General features: G+C 46.3%; 2 protein-coding genes across 10 annotated transcripts in view; one reads left to right on the top strand and one right to left on the bottom strand.

Moving 5' to 3' along the window:
• Positions 1 to 5,290, top strand: part of Mprip (myosin phosphatase Rho interacting protein) — a 155,361-nt gene extending 150,071 nt beyond the window's left edge. For 7 of the 9 annotated variants that reach the window (XM_023700154.1, XM_004640309.3, XM_023700149.1 and 4 more), the window contains 2 exons: positions 409 to 494; positions 4,548 to 5,290. In XM_023700154.1, coding sequence (XP_023555922.1) covers positions 409 to 494; positions 4,548 to 4,619 — 158 coding nt within the window. In that variant the 3' untranslated portion in view covers positions 4,620 to 5,290. Of the gene's footprint in view, positions 1 to 408; positions 495 to 884; positions 947 to 4,547 lie in introns of all 9 variants that reach the window. The other 2 variants (XM_023700155.1, XM_004640310.2) reach the window with 1 other exon arrangement.
• Positions 5,291 to 13,970: 8,680 nt separating this feature from the next.
• Pld6 (phospholipase D family member 6) overlaps positions 13,971 to 16,271 on the bottom strand; it is a 3,266-nt gene continuing 965 nt past the window's right edge. The window contains exons 2-3 of the mRNA XM_004640337.2: positions 16,179 to 16,271; positions 13,971 to 14,848 (exon numbers count right to left, since the gene is read on the bottom strand). Coding sequence (XP_004640394.2) covers positions 14,601 to 14,848; positions 16,179 to 16,271 — 341 coding nt within the window. The 3' untranslated portion in view covers positions 13,971 to 14,600. The remainder of the gene's footprint in view (positions 14,849 to 16,178) is intronic.

The raw sequence follows: 16,271 nt of genomic DNA, 5'->3' as shown, positions 1-16,271 counted from the left end.
CCACAAAGCTGTCAGCCTCAGGTTGCTGGAGTTCGAACCTCACAACTCTCCCGCTGGCCAAAAGTGCCCTGAAGGCATTCGAGGAACAACAACAAAAAAAAGAAATAGCTGAGAATGAGCAGGTAATGGGGTCCCTACTCTGCTCAGCTGCTGAAGTCCAGCACAGGAGCAAGAGACCCACCACCCATCTGAGAGTGAGCGAAGTAATGCTTCAAGTCCCATTAGGGACCACACGTTCCCAAAGCCCTGGTGCTTTGCAGTGCTGTGAAAAAGGCCCACCTTGTGTTCTGCTTACTGGTTAGGTTCCCTTAGAGCCAAAGGTGCTACAGTAGAAAGTTCAGAAGCTTTTAACATTGTCTTGTTCTAGAGGAGTTTATAAGCAAATACAGTGGGTCTTTGTTTCTTCAGACATAATGAAATCTAAAAGCAACCCTGACTTTCTGAAGAAAGACCGATCCTGTGTCACCCGGCAACTCAGAAATATCAGGTCCAAGGTGAGTTGGGTCTGGCCCCTGGTAGGTGAGTCTCCAGGACAGTAGAGGGGGTAGTGATAATCGACGCCAAGCAGACCTACCACACAGAGTGGCAGAGTCCCCATGTCCCATCCCGAGTCCACCCATGCAGTCACCATGCTGGGTTCTGAGACCTATTGGGTCCCTTACCTTGACCATCTGTGTCAGTCACTGTCTGTAGTGTTCTTGCACATCCCTGTTGTAGTACTGATGCCGCCTGCTTGCCTTCCCAGCCGCACTGTGGCCAGCTCCCATGCCTCCCCAGAGCGGGTGTGCATCTCCATGAGCAGGATGGGCGGAGGGGTTGCGGCCAGCATGTTGCGTTTAGGATTGATTGTGTATGTGTCTTATTTTTGCTCTTTCCTCTGACAGTCCGTAATTGAGCAGGTCTCATGGGATAACTGACTCGCGCCCGCTTCCCGGTCCCCTGTCGTGTAGGTAAACTGCCTCTTCCACTGCCCACTGCCCGCACATGCGGGGTAGCTCTCTGCATGTACTGCTCACACCTCCATAGCACACGCCTATGTTGTTACTTCATTTTAATTCATCCTACTCTAGCAAGCACACGCAAATCCCTGTGAGGTTCTATAACCTGTCCTGAGAGTTGACTGGCACTCTAACCTCTTGAACTGACCCTTGTCCGTGGCACTGTCCCAGCTTGGCAGGGCAGCCCTTAGAGCCAACCCTGAATAGGCAGGGTGGCATGCATGCTGGGTGATCTGTGCACAGTGATTAGCTCACGCCACCCTCTCTGGGAAACAGATGTTTTGTCTTCTGTAAAGAGATAGTGGTGACAGACACCCACTGCCCCAAGCCAGCAAAGTCTGACCTCACTGAAGAACCTCACCCACTAGTTAGCAAGCCAGGCCACCCATGTGCCTCCCTGCAGATGGCACGGGTACCTGCTGCCATGGGTTCCTCACAGCCCTTCTCAGACCTCCTTATTCTTCAGGGCTCTGAGTCAGGCACCAAAGAACTAATCAACACATCATGGTCCGTGCCCAGTCACGCCACTCATTATTTGCCAGCACTTCTTAAAAAACAACACAAACCTGTCTCATGATCCCGTGGCAGAGTCACTGTCCTGGCCAAAAGAGGGGTTGTACCTGCTTGTTTGAATGTGAAGAGGACTATATAGTTTCCTTGAGTATGTGTGGTCACTGGCACAGCAGCTTTGACTACTCCTGTCTAGTAAAGAGAAGAAATAGGTCAGGGATGCTGACCTGCCTTGGACCCTGCTGGCTGCAACATAGCCTTGTGCTGTGTACCTGCATATCCACCTTCTAGGCCATCCTGGAAGTCCAGAGATGTTGGCCTGGGGTGTTTGCTTTAGGTAGAATATGAGGAAAATCCAAAGTCCTTTTGATTTTGTTTACTCTCCCTCATCTCAAATCACATATACTCACGTATGATTTAGGCTTGATAGAAAATAGTTTGGAGTCTATGGCCATACCATCCTGAATGCGTCCAGTCTCATCTGATCTTGGAAGCTAAGTAGGGTCAGGCCTGGTTAGTACTTGGATGGGAAAATAGTTTGGGATTTTTTCCTTACACATGAAAAATGTTTTGTTTAGCAAAAAGAAGCTTGCTCTTTTTTGGCTCTTGATTTTCGAATTGAAGATCCCATTTGCTGAAGCTGAACTCTAGCTATCTTCAGGCCTTTCCTGAGTAGATTTGGAGTTCACTGAATGAGTTGAGCCTTTGAATCAATGTGGCAGTGCTAAGCCTAGAAATAAGAGTTGGGGAGAGGGACAAAGTTTCTACAGGACCCCAATAAAGCAGTCCTCTGGGGGTATCCAGTTCATGTGAGTTCCCAGGGGACATGAAAACAAACAGGGCTCAATACCAGGGCCCGTGGTGGTATGGCATTGGTGCGTTGTGCCAGTGGGTGGGAGCCTGTGCACTACCTGGGCAGTCGCTACAGCCAAGGCAGGATGTGAGGAGACTTGGGGAGAACCAGGAAAGGAAGGAGACCTAGGGGTCTTCATCAAAGTGTTTCCTCAGTTATCTGGGATGACCAGGTCCTGGTATAAGAAGAGCCCTCAGTGTGCAGAGCAGTCCTGCGGGCCCCAACAGAAAGGTGGCTTCAAAGGCATCTTTAGGGACACTGCAGTACTGCAGTGGGAGAGAACTAGAGCTGATTTTCAGCAAGGTATGTCACTGTGTCTCTCTTAAGTGCATTTGGAGCCTCTCCAACCCCTTGAGAAGACATGATGTTGGCTAGAAACTAAACCTCTCATCACTGCTTGTTGACAGTCCTCTGCTATGTAGGAATTAGTGGTGTTCATGTCTGTTGTTTTTATTTTCTGCTTCATACAGCAAACAGCACAACCTTTTCAGGGATCAGAAAAGCAGAGCATTCTCCCCATAGGACTCTTAAGAGAGCTAAGTGGCTAGGGAAGGGGGCACACCCCCAAAGCAGCTGGCTGCACCCAGGCCCCATATGGAATGGTCTGTGGCCCTGTCTTCAGGCTGAGCCACGACCAGGAAAGGAGACAGAAGAGTCTTTAGAAGGAGAAATAGCCCTTCCCAGGGGAAAGGGAACACAGGCGCCTTGCCTGCTGCCTGCCCTTTCATCTGGGTAAGCATGGTATCACCTGAGCCCCTCAGTCCAGTTCTGCAGGGTGGAAGGCAGGGTACGCTATGGGCCAGGCAGGACCTGTTGCAGCCTGGCTCTGTCACATGGAGTCTCCTTTATGGTACACACAGGGGTAATCCCAGAATCTTGGACACCCACTGTTTGCACGGGTCTCAGGAGCAGCTGGAATGCTGCAGTCCTAGAAGGATGTTCCCAGGTAGAGAGGAGCAGGTGTGGCAGAGCTGGATGCCCAGCTGCCCTGCAGAGGCGCTGTATTCAGAGCCCTTGCCTGGTGGTGACTAGACGTCTGCCTGGCACCTTGGAGGAGCCCAGAGGCGGTGGCTGCTGCTGGACACGTGGGCTCAGGCAGGGGACCCTAAGGACACAGCAGACATTCCGTGCTATGTGGTACTGTGTAGAGCTATCCCTAGACCTCGGGAAGCATTGGGCCCCTCATTGCAGGTCCCAGTGTGTGGAGCACAGGGGACACTTCACACTGCTCAGAACTGTGGCTAAAACTGATAACACTTGTGTGGATGCAGAGCCACAGGCCATACTTGAGGTCTCCTGTTTCCTGGTAAAACCTGTACCTGTCAGCTCTGATGTAAGTGAGCCCCACTAAGTCTCCAGGCCAACCCAGTGCTAACACCCACTGCAGCTGAGAAACCTGCATTGGCCAGGAAATGGCCAGAATCTCCGCATTTCCACCTGTTCTCTGGAAGCAGTGCTGCTTTTCTTTTCCAGACAAGCCTTTGGGCAAAGTCTCTTTTAAGTGTCAAGTAGGAAGGATCCTGACCCCCAGTCAGTAAAATGTTCATTATCTTGGATGTGAGCAGCGTATTGGCCCTACACCAGTATGTTCCTAGGCCCCCACCATCCAGCCATCTTATAGGCTTCCATCTGTGAAACATCTAAAGGGTGCTCACAGCACTGTTCTTTTTTTCTTTTCTTTTTTTTTATTTTTTGCGGAACGAGGAATTGAACTCAAGTCCTTGTGCTTGCCAGGCAAGCACTTATTCTATTGAGCCATCTCCCCAGCCCCAGTGCACTCGTTCTGAAGTCATTTGGATTCATAAACTCAAAGGGACCAGGTATTCACAAATCATAGGTAGGAAGCGAGACGTAGCTGGGTAGGCATCTAGCTCTTAGGACTTTGTTTCCTGGCTGGGTCAGTCTGATCTCCAATTGTCTAAAGGGCCAAACGTAGAATTGAGCTACTTAAAACATGTGATCTTGTTTCTCTTAATTTTTTCCCATTTCATCCAAGTGAGTTCCTTCAGGGGGAATCATATTCCAATAACACCATTTCACAGAGTGTTTCTTGTCCTAGCATGCCCACTAATCTCCGGAGCCTACCCTCCTTCACCCTGCCTCCACCTCTGCCTCCACCTTTACCTTCTGATGGAAGCCTAAGCCTGCCCTGCTGGATCTAACCATTCTTTCTTTCCTTTGCCCAGAGTCTGAAGGAAGGCCTGACAGTGCAGGAACGGCTAAAGCTATTTGAATCCAGGGACTTGAAGAAAGACTAGCTGTATCCTGTGCCACTGAACACACCATTCCTGGCTGGTGACAGCACCTGAGCACGGCTTTTTGTCTGTACCTTTATTTTTATCATTTTGTCATTAACTATGGGTATGGATACATGAAAGACTGGTGTGTGGGTTGTCCGCACCAGTCCAACTTCCTGTTGTGTTTATCACCACTTTCTTTCCATGGTATTCTGAGATTGGTCAAGCTTCAGCAGTGAGGTGGTATAGCACCCACCCACGTCTGAGTAGAGCCCTTCTCAGTGTCCACCGCACTCACTGTCAGTATTAAGGCTCAGCAGCCTGTCAATAAGCTAGCCCTGTCGCAGAGTGCAGTGTGGAGATCTGGCCCATGCTCCAGCTCTGTTGTTCATAACTGAGCACCACCAGGTGGGCACAAGGTCAGAGAAGAGCCAGCTTGATGTCCTGGTTTGACCTGTTCCACATGCAGGTGATTTACCTGGTTGCTAGAGGAGACAGCAACCCAGATGGGTGTACAGCCCATGTGCCCTGCCTTTTGACCTGGGAGGAGGACAGCATTTTGTATTTGCTCCACTAATGCAGCTTAGAATCACGCCCTACATAATCCTGGCTAACTTTCACAACCTGGAAAATGTGGAAAGCAACCATTCCTATTTTTGTTTGTTTTTTATTAAATCTTGCACAAAACCCCAGATCCCTCTCATTCCTTCCTCCGCTCGTGCCTCCCTGTTCTGCAGCAGCCTAATCCTGTTCTCACTGCTAGGATTGAAAACCTGCTGCCTGGGGCTTCAGACTGATTGCAAAAAAGGATGGATTCCCTGAGGTAGTCCTTCAAAGGGGAAAAGGTGCTTGTTTTTTAAAATCTTTCTAAAAAGAAATTGTCATGTGGCTTTGAAAAAGCTGAGAGCAGGCCCCTCTGTTAAGTCAAGTGGAAGTCCAGAGGATGTCGGACCCTGGGGAGAACAGCCAGCAGTACGTGCTTAGAACCGTGATCAATCTGAGCTCTGGAAAGTTCCAGTGGAGCAAGTACCTCCAGCAGACCTAGTTGAAGTGAACCTGCACAAAGAAGTTTGCTTTTCTAATAACCTAAGACTTACTTTGTATTGCCCCATAATGTTCTTCAGCACATCCTGAAAATCTTTCGCATTGGGATCTGTATTCTAGTCCTGTAAAAACTATTTGTTTCATTAAGATTGGCAAATTAAGAGAGTTTCTGCTATGCAAGACTGAGCTGGGGAGTCAGAAGTGCATGCTTGGAGGACCCCACCTTCAGGTCCACTGGCTCCACTGCAAAGCTTCCGCTTTGTGCTAATTCTTGAGTTGGTTGAATGGCCTTTGGATACGTGGATGCTTTGGGAATAAAAAAGTAGAAAACCCTTTGCTCAGCTTTTAGTTAATGGGCAAAGTCATCAGGCTGTCTCACCCACCCCAGTGAATGAACAGGAGTGGCTGGTTTGCAGCTTGCCTAGTGCGCCCTTCCTTGGATGTCCTTGGCCCTGCACAGGCTCTAAGCTGCCCTTGTTGTGAGCTTTTGAGTCTTCACTCATACTGCTGCTCCTTTGCTACTGTTCTGTGTTCTTAATAGCAAGAACAAATTTAATGTTTTAAAAATCTGTTTTTCAGACACATCCCCCATGCAGATTGGCAGCATTTTGAGAAATGGCCATGACCTTTCTGTGTTGTGCTCAGTGGAATATGCAGGCACGCTGTTCCCTGGACACTGAAGGGGCACACTGTGCCTGATCCACAGGTAGTAAGAGTTCACCTTGTTCCCTGAGGAGCACTGCATTTCCTTCTCTAGCATGGTTTCTCTGTGACCATCCCTAAAGCCCTAGGGATCCTTGGGCCCTGCTTCCCTCCCAGGTGCTATAGGAGATGAGCTTCATCTGCCTTCAGAATGCACAGTGCTTTGAATAAAAGCAGGTTGGCCTACAGGGCAAAAGCATTTCATTTGTTTTTCTTTATCATTTTTCTGTCCCTTGAGGCTGGACCTCAGAACTCCTAGGAAATGACATGTTAAGTACAACATTTGGAGGTGAAAGGGAAGGACCAGAGAGACAGGTGAGTGGACACCTGTACTTCTCTCGTCACTATGGCTTTTTGGTGAAGGCCCCATATTTTACAGGAGACACCAGGACTGCCTTCCCTATAGCTGGTTTTGGGGGTATGTGTGTCACCAAAAAAACAGACCGTGAACATGGGGTTGGCTGATTTGGGGGCCACTCTACTGCACCTTCCTAGTGTCATCTGCACCTACCAGGCAGTTATGAGCAAAGTCAGTGAAGTAGCCATTGTTTGGGTTGAGATGAGTCTGCACTTTGTGCTGTTGGGTTCTGTTCTTTAGCCAGAGTGAACCAGACAAGAAAGAGAATGAAAAAATTTTTTCTTGTGCATCAGATGTAATTCCAGGAACAGCAGCTGCCTGGTGGCCACACTACCACAGGCACAGGCACATGCATCGCATAAAGAAGAGAAAACAGGAAGAGAAGCTGGTTTGTGCACTAGTAGATTAAGATCCTTTGTGGGGCAGATACAGTTGGCAAGATCTGTGCACAGGGCCAAACAACAAGCAGTGGCAAGCTTTCCTCACTTCACAGTGAGAAAGATGTTAAAATGGGTATGCTATACAGTTTTGATTATTTTTCTATAAATACTCATTTTATACCCTGTCAGTACATGCAAGCAAGCCAGACAAAAGATTAAAAAGGAAACCACTTTGGCATTGTCTGCACACCCACAGGCTGGTGGCTTGTTCTACTAGTCAGGTTGTCAGCATGAGAGGTATCCAGCACTTAAGCAGTTGGCCACAGGCACGGTGGAGGGCACCACCTGCAGCCTCCCAGGTATGTTTGTGTATCAGGTGCGCTAGAGCCCAAAGCTGGCTAGAGGGAGTCTAGAAGGTCCTGGGCTTAGATGAAATAGCTGATATCCTGGGAAGTAGGAAGTGAGTCGGGAACATGAAAGTTTATCAAGTAAATGCTAAAGTCAGAGTAGGTGCTCTTTCAGATTCAGCAAACATAAAGGCAGAAGAGCAGCAGATAAAGGCCCACATACTGGGCAAGAAGCAGCAACACAGCAAGAATCTGTGCAGTGGCCTTGAATCCAATGACTCATTCACTGACCAACAGCTCCTGCAGGCCAGACTCAGTGAAAGGAACTTTAGTTTTTTTAAAGAATATAGTTGCATGGGCTGGGGAGATGGCTCAGTGGAATAAGTGCTTCCCTGGCGAGTGCAGGGGCCTGAGTTCAATCCCTGGTTCCACAAAAAAAAAAAAAAAAAAAAAAACCCGGGGTTCAAAAAAAAAAAAAAAAAAAAAGACAGCTGTAAACCTCAAAGCATGACCAGAAGGAATCCTGAAAGGACCAGGAAGCAAAATTGTTGGCTTGCAAGCCATTAAGGAATGTCTATACTGCTGTTCAGCTCTCCACACAGGTACACAGAAAAGTGTGCTGGGAATTGAACCAAGATCTTTTCCATCACTAATGCCTGGCCCCAAGGGGCTTAGCTGGGTAGCACATGGCCTGCTGAATCTGTTGGCCCTGGAGCAGGGCCACCCAGGTAGAATGGGCAGTGGTCCCAACAGTGTGTCTACCACACCAACAAGCAGGCTCTCTCTGGTTTTCAAATATCCTCTGGTTCCCAAGTAGCAGGGCTAAATGAGCAACCCCAGGCCCCATGCAGCCTGATGGCAGGAAGGGGGTACAGTGTTCACTGTACCCATTCCTGTATGTCCTCATCCAGTGGGGACCACTGTGCACCTTCTAGCAAGCAATACTTTGCACAGCTGAACACAGGAAGAACCAGGTGAATGGGAGGCACAATAACACTGCTGGCTACAGGCTCTTCAGAAAAGGGACAAATCTACACAGGAAAGCATCCAGACCTCCCCTTGTCCTGCGGAAAAGACACCACCCACCCCTTTGCACCTTCTAGGAGTCTCAGGTGTGTTTCTTTGCAAAGGGAGAATGTCTGCCTTCTCAGTTCCTTCCCACCAGAACAAGGGAGTCAGTGACAAACCTTTAGTGGCCCAGAGCCAGGACAAACTGCTGGCTATCAGAGCCCACTGAGGGTCAGGTCCTCAGGAGCTCAAAACAATGTGGCTGCTGTCTTTAATTTCTACAGAATTCCTGTATATTATTCAGAGCAAGTGATGTAAATATTACAAGTGACTACTTTTATGAAGAAGTTTCATGGGTTTTTTTAAAACTTATATGGGAGGACATCCTTGGGTACACACTGGAACTCTACCCAGTATCCTAAGTACATACATGTTTCTAATGACTGTTGTATCTTTTTAAAAGCCTTGGTCACATAACATAATTTTAAAGAATGTATATTATATAAAACAGCAGTTCCCCATCCATAGCTTTGCATTGGAAGTATAATCATTTCATGGTGGAACCATTCAGAATCAAGCAGGAAAATGATAGCTATGTCTTCATTAGTCTGTTCTGCACAATAATTCCAGGCCTTTCATTGTGGGCAGGTGTGGCTGAAGTCACAATTTTCTGTCAGGTCCAAATCCTTGGTTTCTACAGCTTTTGGCAGTTTGGGGCCGTCTTCAGAGCTGTTTGACTATATTGTGTTACTCCACAGAGATCCCCAAGCTTGAAATGCATCTTAGCAATATGTTTCTATGCATGCAGTGAGAAGGTATTTAGTCACAGAAAAGTTAAGGCTTGGACAATCCAGTACTTCAGGATGACCTAGAGGACACTGCTGAGTTCTATAGTTTGCAGCAGTGAGCTGAGGTTGCAACTTCTGCGGTAGAGCATGTACTTCACATTCACCATCAAGAAAAGTTTGAGGGGCCGGGGAGATGGCTCAGTGGAATAAGTGCTTCCTTGGCAAGTGCAAGGGCCTGAGTTCAATCCCCGGTTCCACAAAAAAAAAAAAAAAAAAAAAAAAAAAAGTTTGAGGAAAGGTATCTGCCATTAGACAGCCCCCTGCAGCCTGCCAGGCTCTTTGTCCCTTTAGAAGTTAGTTACCACATTTTATTTTAGCTAAGATAGATGATAAAGAACACTAAATTCATTATTTTATCACAAAACTTCAAATAAAATGAATTTAAAAGGATTTAGGATTTATCTTTAGTATGACAGATTTACTGATATAATGTTAGGAGTCAAGACAAATAATTCATGTGGTTTTCCTAAGGTAATATTTATGAAACATAGAGAATACAAGTGGCTCCTCAACAAGTAGAATTCTCAGTAACCTTTCTCACAGATATACCCTCCTTCTAACAGGGTCACTATGTCGTAGTTCAGCTGTCAAAAGACAAAACATTTTGCCAGACTGCGTGGGGAGCTGATCCATGAACACAGTAAGGCATATAGATGATTTTTGTCTGCTGCAACAAAGCTGGGAAGAATCCAGAGAACCACTTCTACCATAGCTAATCTAACTTCCATCACATGACATTCAAAAACAGGCATGTGTCGTTTCAACTTTTATTCTGCTGTAATGCTAAATGATCATGCTCACCAGACTCAGAAGTGTGTGCAGTAGAAACCTGAGGTCTGAAGAACCAGGCAGATCATGTGTATGGCTTCTCTGGGGTCAGCTCAGGTCTGAGGTTGGAGAGGCCGCTGGACCCCATGACCCACAGCAGTCAGCTTCCACCAGGCAGCCCTTAGAGCAAGCACCTCACCAGATACACAGCTCGATTTCATGATTCAGATTGAGGCACTTTTTTCTTACGTTTGTGATCAACTGTTCATTACAGTTGAAGTGTTAACTTTGTCAAAAATTTGTGTGACATGCTAGATGCCCATGGATGTAGCTGACCATTTTTATTCTGTAAATATTATCAGACTTTACATGAACTACATCACAATAAACTATTTTTGCATCCTCCTTTGCATGCTGTGTAACAAAGTGTTGATTCATGAAGAGGTTATGTGCAAAATATGTGTTTAGGTCATAAGTCAAATAGGCAGCCATCTAGCAATACAGACTGGGCTAGTCTTTTGTGTTATTTTTTAACTGTTTTTCAAAGTTTTGGACTTAATTTTAAGCATTTTTACATTGGGAGATTTCCTATAAAAATCCAGATTTTACATGTTTATACACATCACAAAAATATTTTATATCCAAAAATGTAATTGGGGTACATTTCCTTAGTTAAAAAAGTCTTTGGAGGCTAACAACAATTTAAAAAAATGTAGATGAGATGCCTTTATTAATGAAGGTACTATGACTATTCTGCTCCACTTAGTGATTGGTTGGTTGGTTGGTTTTAACTGAGACAAGGTCTCACTATACAGTCCAGGCTGCCCTCAAACTTGCCAGTGATCTTCCTGCCTTGGCCACCCAAGTGCTGGGATTAAAGGCTTGCCCCACCACACCAGTTTAATGGATTATCTGTTTTGTTTAAAAGAGAAATGCATTTGACCCAGACCACGTATAACTACTGCCCTAAACTTAAATCTTCCTTTAGAATGATGTACTCTGGTATTTCTGTTCAGTTTCATTTTAAAAAATCTTTTGGTTGGATAAATTTGAAACAATTTCTTTCAGTATTGTCATAGTCTTTACAATAAAGTGTGAAAATGACTGAGGATCCAAATTTTAGTCAAAAATTACAGAAGAATTTCTACTAATTAGAAGTCAGTTTAAGGAGTTAAACTCATCAAAATGGGTCGGCCAAATAGCTCAGCATATTAAAGCACCTGTAAGCAGGGGCTAGGGGTTCAATCCCTGGGTCTGCTGTGCTGGCCCCGCCCCTGGGGCGTGCTGAGACAGCAATTGCGACTGGGCATGTTGGCCTACACCTGTGATCCCAGCTCTTGGGAGGCTGTAAACAGGCAGATCACTATGAGTCTGACCTAGCAGTGAGACCCTGAACACCCTGTAGACCTTTCCCTAAAATACAAAAAAAAAAAAAAAAAAAAAAAATCAAAATGAAAAATACAGACATAAATATTTTTAGTGTGTTCTAGATCTTTCAATAATGTTTTATCCATTTAAAAATTGTCAAATATACACAACAGTTTTTGGACTGGCTTGGTTAACAGTGTTGTGTAGTTTGTGTGTGTGCATGTTACATGTTTCTGGGGATTGAACCCAGGGAGCACTGAGCTACATTCCAGCCCTTTTAATTTTCAGATAGGGTCTGTGTTGCAGTCTGTACTCAAACTTGCCATCCACTTGCCTCTGCCTCCCAAGTGGCCACAGGCTTTTTTTTTTTTTTTTTTAAGCTACGTAGGTGCAATTTAAAATCAGCTGGCACTTGCAAACTAGCTTTAAAAAAAAAAAAAAAAAACACTAAAACAACGAAGAATAGAACTGAACTTCCTCAGCATGCTGAGAACTATTTGTGAAAGCCCCTAGCTCATGTCATGAAAACTGATGCTTCCTCTAAAAATCAGGACATCAGGATATTTTAGTTCTGATTTTTAGTTCTACACTGAATGGAAGAGTACAGCCAGAGTAGTTAGGCAACAGAATGATACTAAAAGGATCCCGAACAGAATGAAAAGAAGTAAAACTTCTGGGAAATGAAATCCTGTATATGGGAAATTATAAGGAGTCCAATGAAACAAGTTCAGCAGGTTTGCAGAACACAACATAGTATTTAAAAATTAGTTGTGAGAGCCAGGGAAATGGCTCAGAGGTGTAAGTTTCTGCCTGGCAAGCGCAAGGTCCTGAGTTCAATCCCCAGTACCAAAAAAATCAGTTGACAGGGCAGGGGAGGGAAAGGGACAATAAAAATAAGATGTGATGTATATATGTACCAGTTACCCAAACTGAATGTAAATCTGTATTGCAAGCATATGCTAATAAACATCTGTTATTTCTACACACTAGTCATGAACAATGTGAAGCTGAAATTGAGCAACTTTATAATATTAAAAAAAAATTAAAGATTTGTATACTGCAAACATTGGAAATTAAAAGGGTTTGGTTTGGGTTGGGTCTTTTGAGACAGGATCTTGCTATATGTAGTTCAGGCTGGCCTTGGACTTGCTGTGTAGCCCAGCGTGACCTCAAATCTGTGGTGATCCTCCAGTTTCAGCCTCCCAAGTGCTGGGGTTACAAGCCAGTGTCACCACACCCAGCCTAAAGATTTAAATGGGAAGACATCTCATGTGTTAAATGGATTAGAAGGCTTAAAACAGCATTATTCTCACAATCCCAGCTGCCTTTTCCCTTTTAGAAACTGGTCAGTCGAGCCAGGGATGGTGGCACATTCCTGTAACCCTCCCCGAACTCAGGAGGTTGAGGCAGAAGGATTATTGGGAGTTCAAAACCACCATGTACTACAAAGTGAGCCCAAGGCCAGCCTGAACTGTGTATCAAGACCCCATGTTAAAATGACAAAAACAAAACAAAAAAAAACAAACAAACAAAAAAAAAAACTGATCAGGAGCTGGGGAGATGGCTCAGCAGTCTAAGTGCCTGCCTGGCAAGCACAAGGACCAGTCAATCCCTGGTACCACATGCCATGCTGGCCCCAAAACTGGGTGTGGTGGTGCACACCTGCAATTCCAGTGCTGGGGAGTCTGAGACAGGAAGATTACTATGAGTCTGAACTGTAGCGAGACCCTGTACCACATAATGTTTTTTTTTTTTTTAAACATTTATTTATTTATGTGTGTGTGTGTGTGTGTGTGGCCAGCTCAGCCCACCAGGGGGCGGGGCAGGCCGGCATGTGGTGCTGGGGGATCGAACCGCAGTCGCTGTGCTTTGTTAAGCTTGTTCTAAGTAGGTGCTTTAGACCACTGAGCCATCTCACCAGCCCCCACATAATGTTTTTAATTGATTAGTCAGTCTCAATATAGAAGCACAAGGGACCGAGAACATACCATTCACTGTTTGAAAAAAAAGAACAAAGACGCATGCTACCAGGTTCACTACAAAGCTTAAGACAGTATGGTACTGGCATTAGGATAGACACAGAACTAGGCCCTCTAGTTTTCAACAAGGATGTAAATTCCCCCCACACATGAACACCCCAACTCAGGCAGGTGAGAGAGAAAATGACTGGAAATTGTGCTTCTGCCTTATAGATCTAGATTACCACAAGAAGCTGGGATATTTTAAAAGTACTCAATTCAGCTGGGATACAAGTAACGCATTTTAAGAGTGTAACTAGCTGTATATCCCTACCAGAAAAGTTTTAACAAAGAGCAGCCACTGTTTGAATGCAGTACACAAAGTCAACACACAACATTCATAGTCTAGAACGAACATATTTATTCCAACATGCCAGAAACCCAGGGTCCCACCACTGTATCATACTATGTGATTTCACTCCATCCTTCCAGAATACACACTCGGAGGTTTGGGAAAGAACACAAGGTAACCACTTCTGGATATACTCATTTTTCAAAAACTGAAATTCAGGTTTCACGCCCAACTATTAAGTCACAATTAACATTGGAAAGGAAAAACACTCCCATTTGCTAAGACTGGACAGTCACCAAGACTGTAGCTTCAGAAGTCATTTGAGTTACCTGTATATAGCATACACATTATAAAAAAAACTTTAAACTCAAATACATGAAAGATACCTGTTCCCCTAACTACCTGTGAAGGATGCCAGAGCTAGAAGGGACTTGCCTCACCTTGAACGTGCTTCTCACGTGATCAGGGAACTCATCCATTACATGAGCCAAAAAAGGAGTCTACCATGTCCAGGTGTTAGAAGTGAGGTCACTTCTAAGTGTACAACATTACTTTTTTTCCCCTTGCTGGAATTCAGGGGCCCATGCATGCTAGGTGCACTGCACATTGAGCCTCCAGCCCTTCCGAGGGTCTTGCTGAGCTGCTGAGGCTGGCCTCAAACTTTTGAGTCCTCTGCTTTAGCTTCCTGAGTAGCTGGGATTACAGGTGTGCACCACTGCAACCCAGCTCACAGGCTTTATAGCACCCTGGCCTCTCCACAGCTCAGCCACCCCCAGGAGCCCCATGCAGTCCCCAGAACTATTCTCTGAGGGTGGCTGGTGTCACTGGAGGCTGTGCTTCTGAGGCTCTGAAGGCAGAGAAGGGCAGCTTCAGCAGATTTGTTTCTTCTGCGGGAAGAAGCTGTACTTTGCAGGATTGAACTCTTCCCAGATGCGCTCAAACTCCTCCAGGAACAGCCGCACATACTCCGAGTCCTCCATGATCAGCACATTCTCTCTGTTGTTCTGGATGGCCTGCGTGGTCCAGTTGAGGGAGCCAGTGATAAGCACCTTCTTGTCCACAATGGCAAACTTGTGGTGCATGTAGCCAAGATCCTGGTCATGCCGCACCTGAATACCTGTGGGGCCAAGGCAGTTTTCACTAGCCTGCCATGTATGGCATGCACTCATTCTCAGGAGTATCTGATGCTGCTAATGTTTCTGGTCAGCAGGATGGCACATGCCACAACACTAGCCAGCCACAGAGATGCAGGTGGTCCTCATGGGATGGACAGAGGGACCCTGGGCAATACCACCCTAGACATTATTCCACACATCAGCCCATCTCAAGCCAGCTCCACGCAGGACTGGGGTTTAAACCAACCAGGACGTTACTTGATGGCACACTCCAAGCCATGTATGCCTAGCAGAGTGTGGCAGCATCTCCTTGCCTTTCCACTCTGAACTTCCCATGGCCATTTTAGGAAAAGGAAGGAAAGAAAGGTCTAGGCAGAGATGAGGGGGCAGAGCCTCACATCACATGGCTAACTACCAAAATGTCCAAGGGTGGCACTGGCATTCAGAAGCAGAAGCTGAAGAGCTCTCCTGCATTCGACCACCTCTTCCCCTAAACATCAGTCCCAAGGGCAGAGGCCCTATCTCCGGGATGCCACCTCAGGCCAGCCTCACCTGCCCACCAACAGAGACCACCAGAAATGGACATAAGAAAATTTACGGAATTTATGCTTTTATGGAATTTGATTTTACAAAAAAAAAAAAAAAAAAAGGAATGTCCAAGTTAATTTGAGCTAGACAAAGCATGTCTGGAAGGTCCCTATTTACAACACATACTACATATTACTGCATGTGAAATTCAAATTTAACTTACAAAGCAACAACCCATGTCATCTCTCCCACTTGTACCTTGCAAAGTGGTGACTTCCTTATCACTGGAGATTCTATCCAACAACACCTTTCCTTCAACTCTGGGGCCAACCCACCAGCAAATCCTGTCAGCTCGACCTTCAAAACATATCTGAACTCGAAACTTTTTGGAGATCCCGCTGGTCCTGCCCCATCTTCTGCCCCTCAACTCCGCGGGTCACTCTGCCCCCACGACACTGGGTTCCCACACATTCACCACGACCACCACTTCCCACCTGGAGCCGCAGAGGGCCTCTAGCGATTCCTGTGTGACATTCAGCTGTGAGTGACTGCATGTGTGCTTGCCTCCTGGGCCTCCCAGAGCCTCACTGGGTTGTTAAGGTCCTGGCCCCTGGGCTGCGATCCCGGCCACCCACTCCCTCCATTCTCACGCCTTCCAAACTTTTCTCAGTTGGATATTCATGACTCAGAGGACCTCCCCACCCGGACCTGCCCAAGGTCTCCACTGCGTCTTCAGCACACAGACCTCACCAGAAGGCAAATGGTTACGGGAGGAGGAGCCCGCACCGGCCGCAGACCACTCACCTGCCTTGCGCAGCAGGCCGATCTGCGAGCCGTTGAGGGCCATGTAGTCGCAGTCGGTGATGACGCGCACACGCACCCCGCGCTGGTGCAGCA

Source organism: Octodon degus, unplaced genomic scaffold, assembly GCF_000260255.1.
Source record: "Octodon degus isolate 3935 unplaced genomic scaffold, OctDeg1.0 scaffold00122, whole genome shotgun sequence".
In the NCBI taxonomy this organism is placed as follows: domain Eukaryota; kingdom Metazoa; phylum Chordata; class Mammalia; order Rodentia; family Octodontidae; genus Octodon; species Octodon degus.
This window is presented reverse-complemented; position numbering and strand designations above follow the sequence as displayed.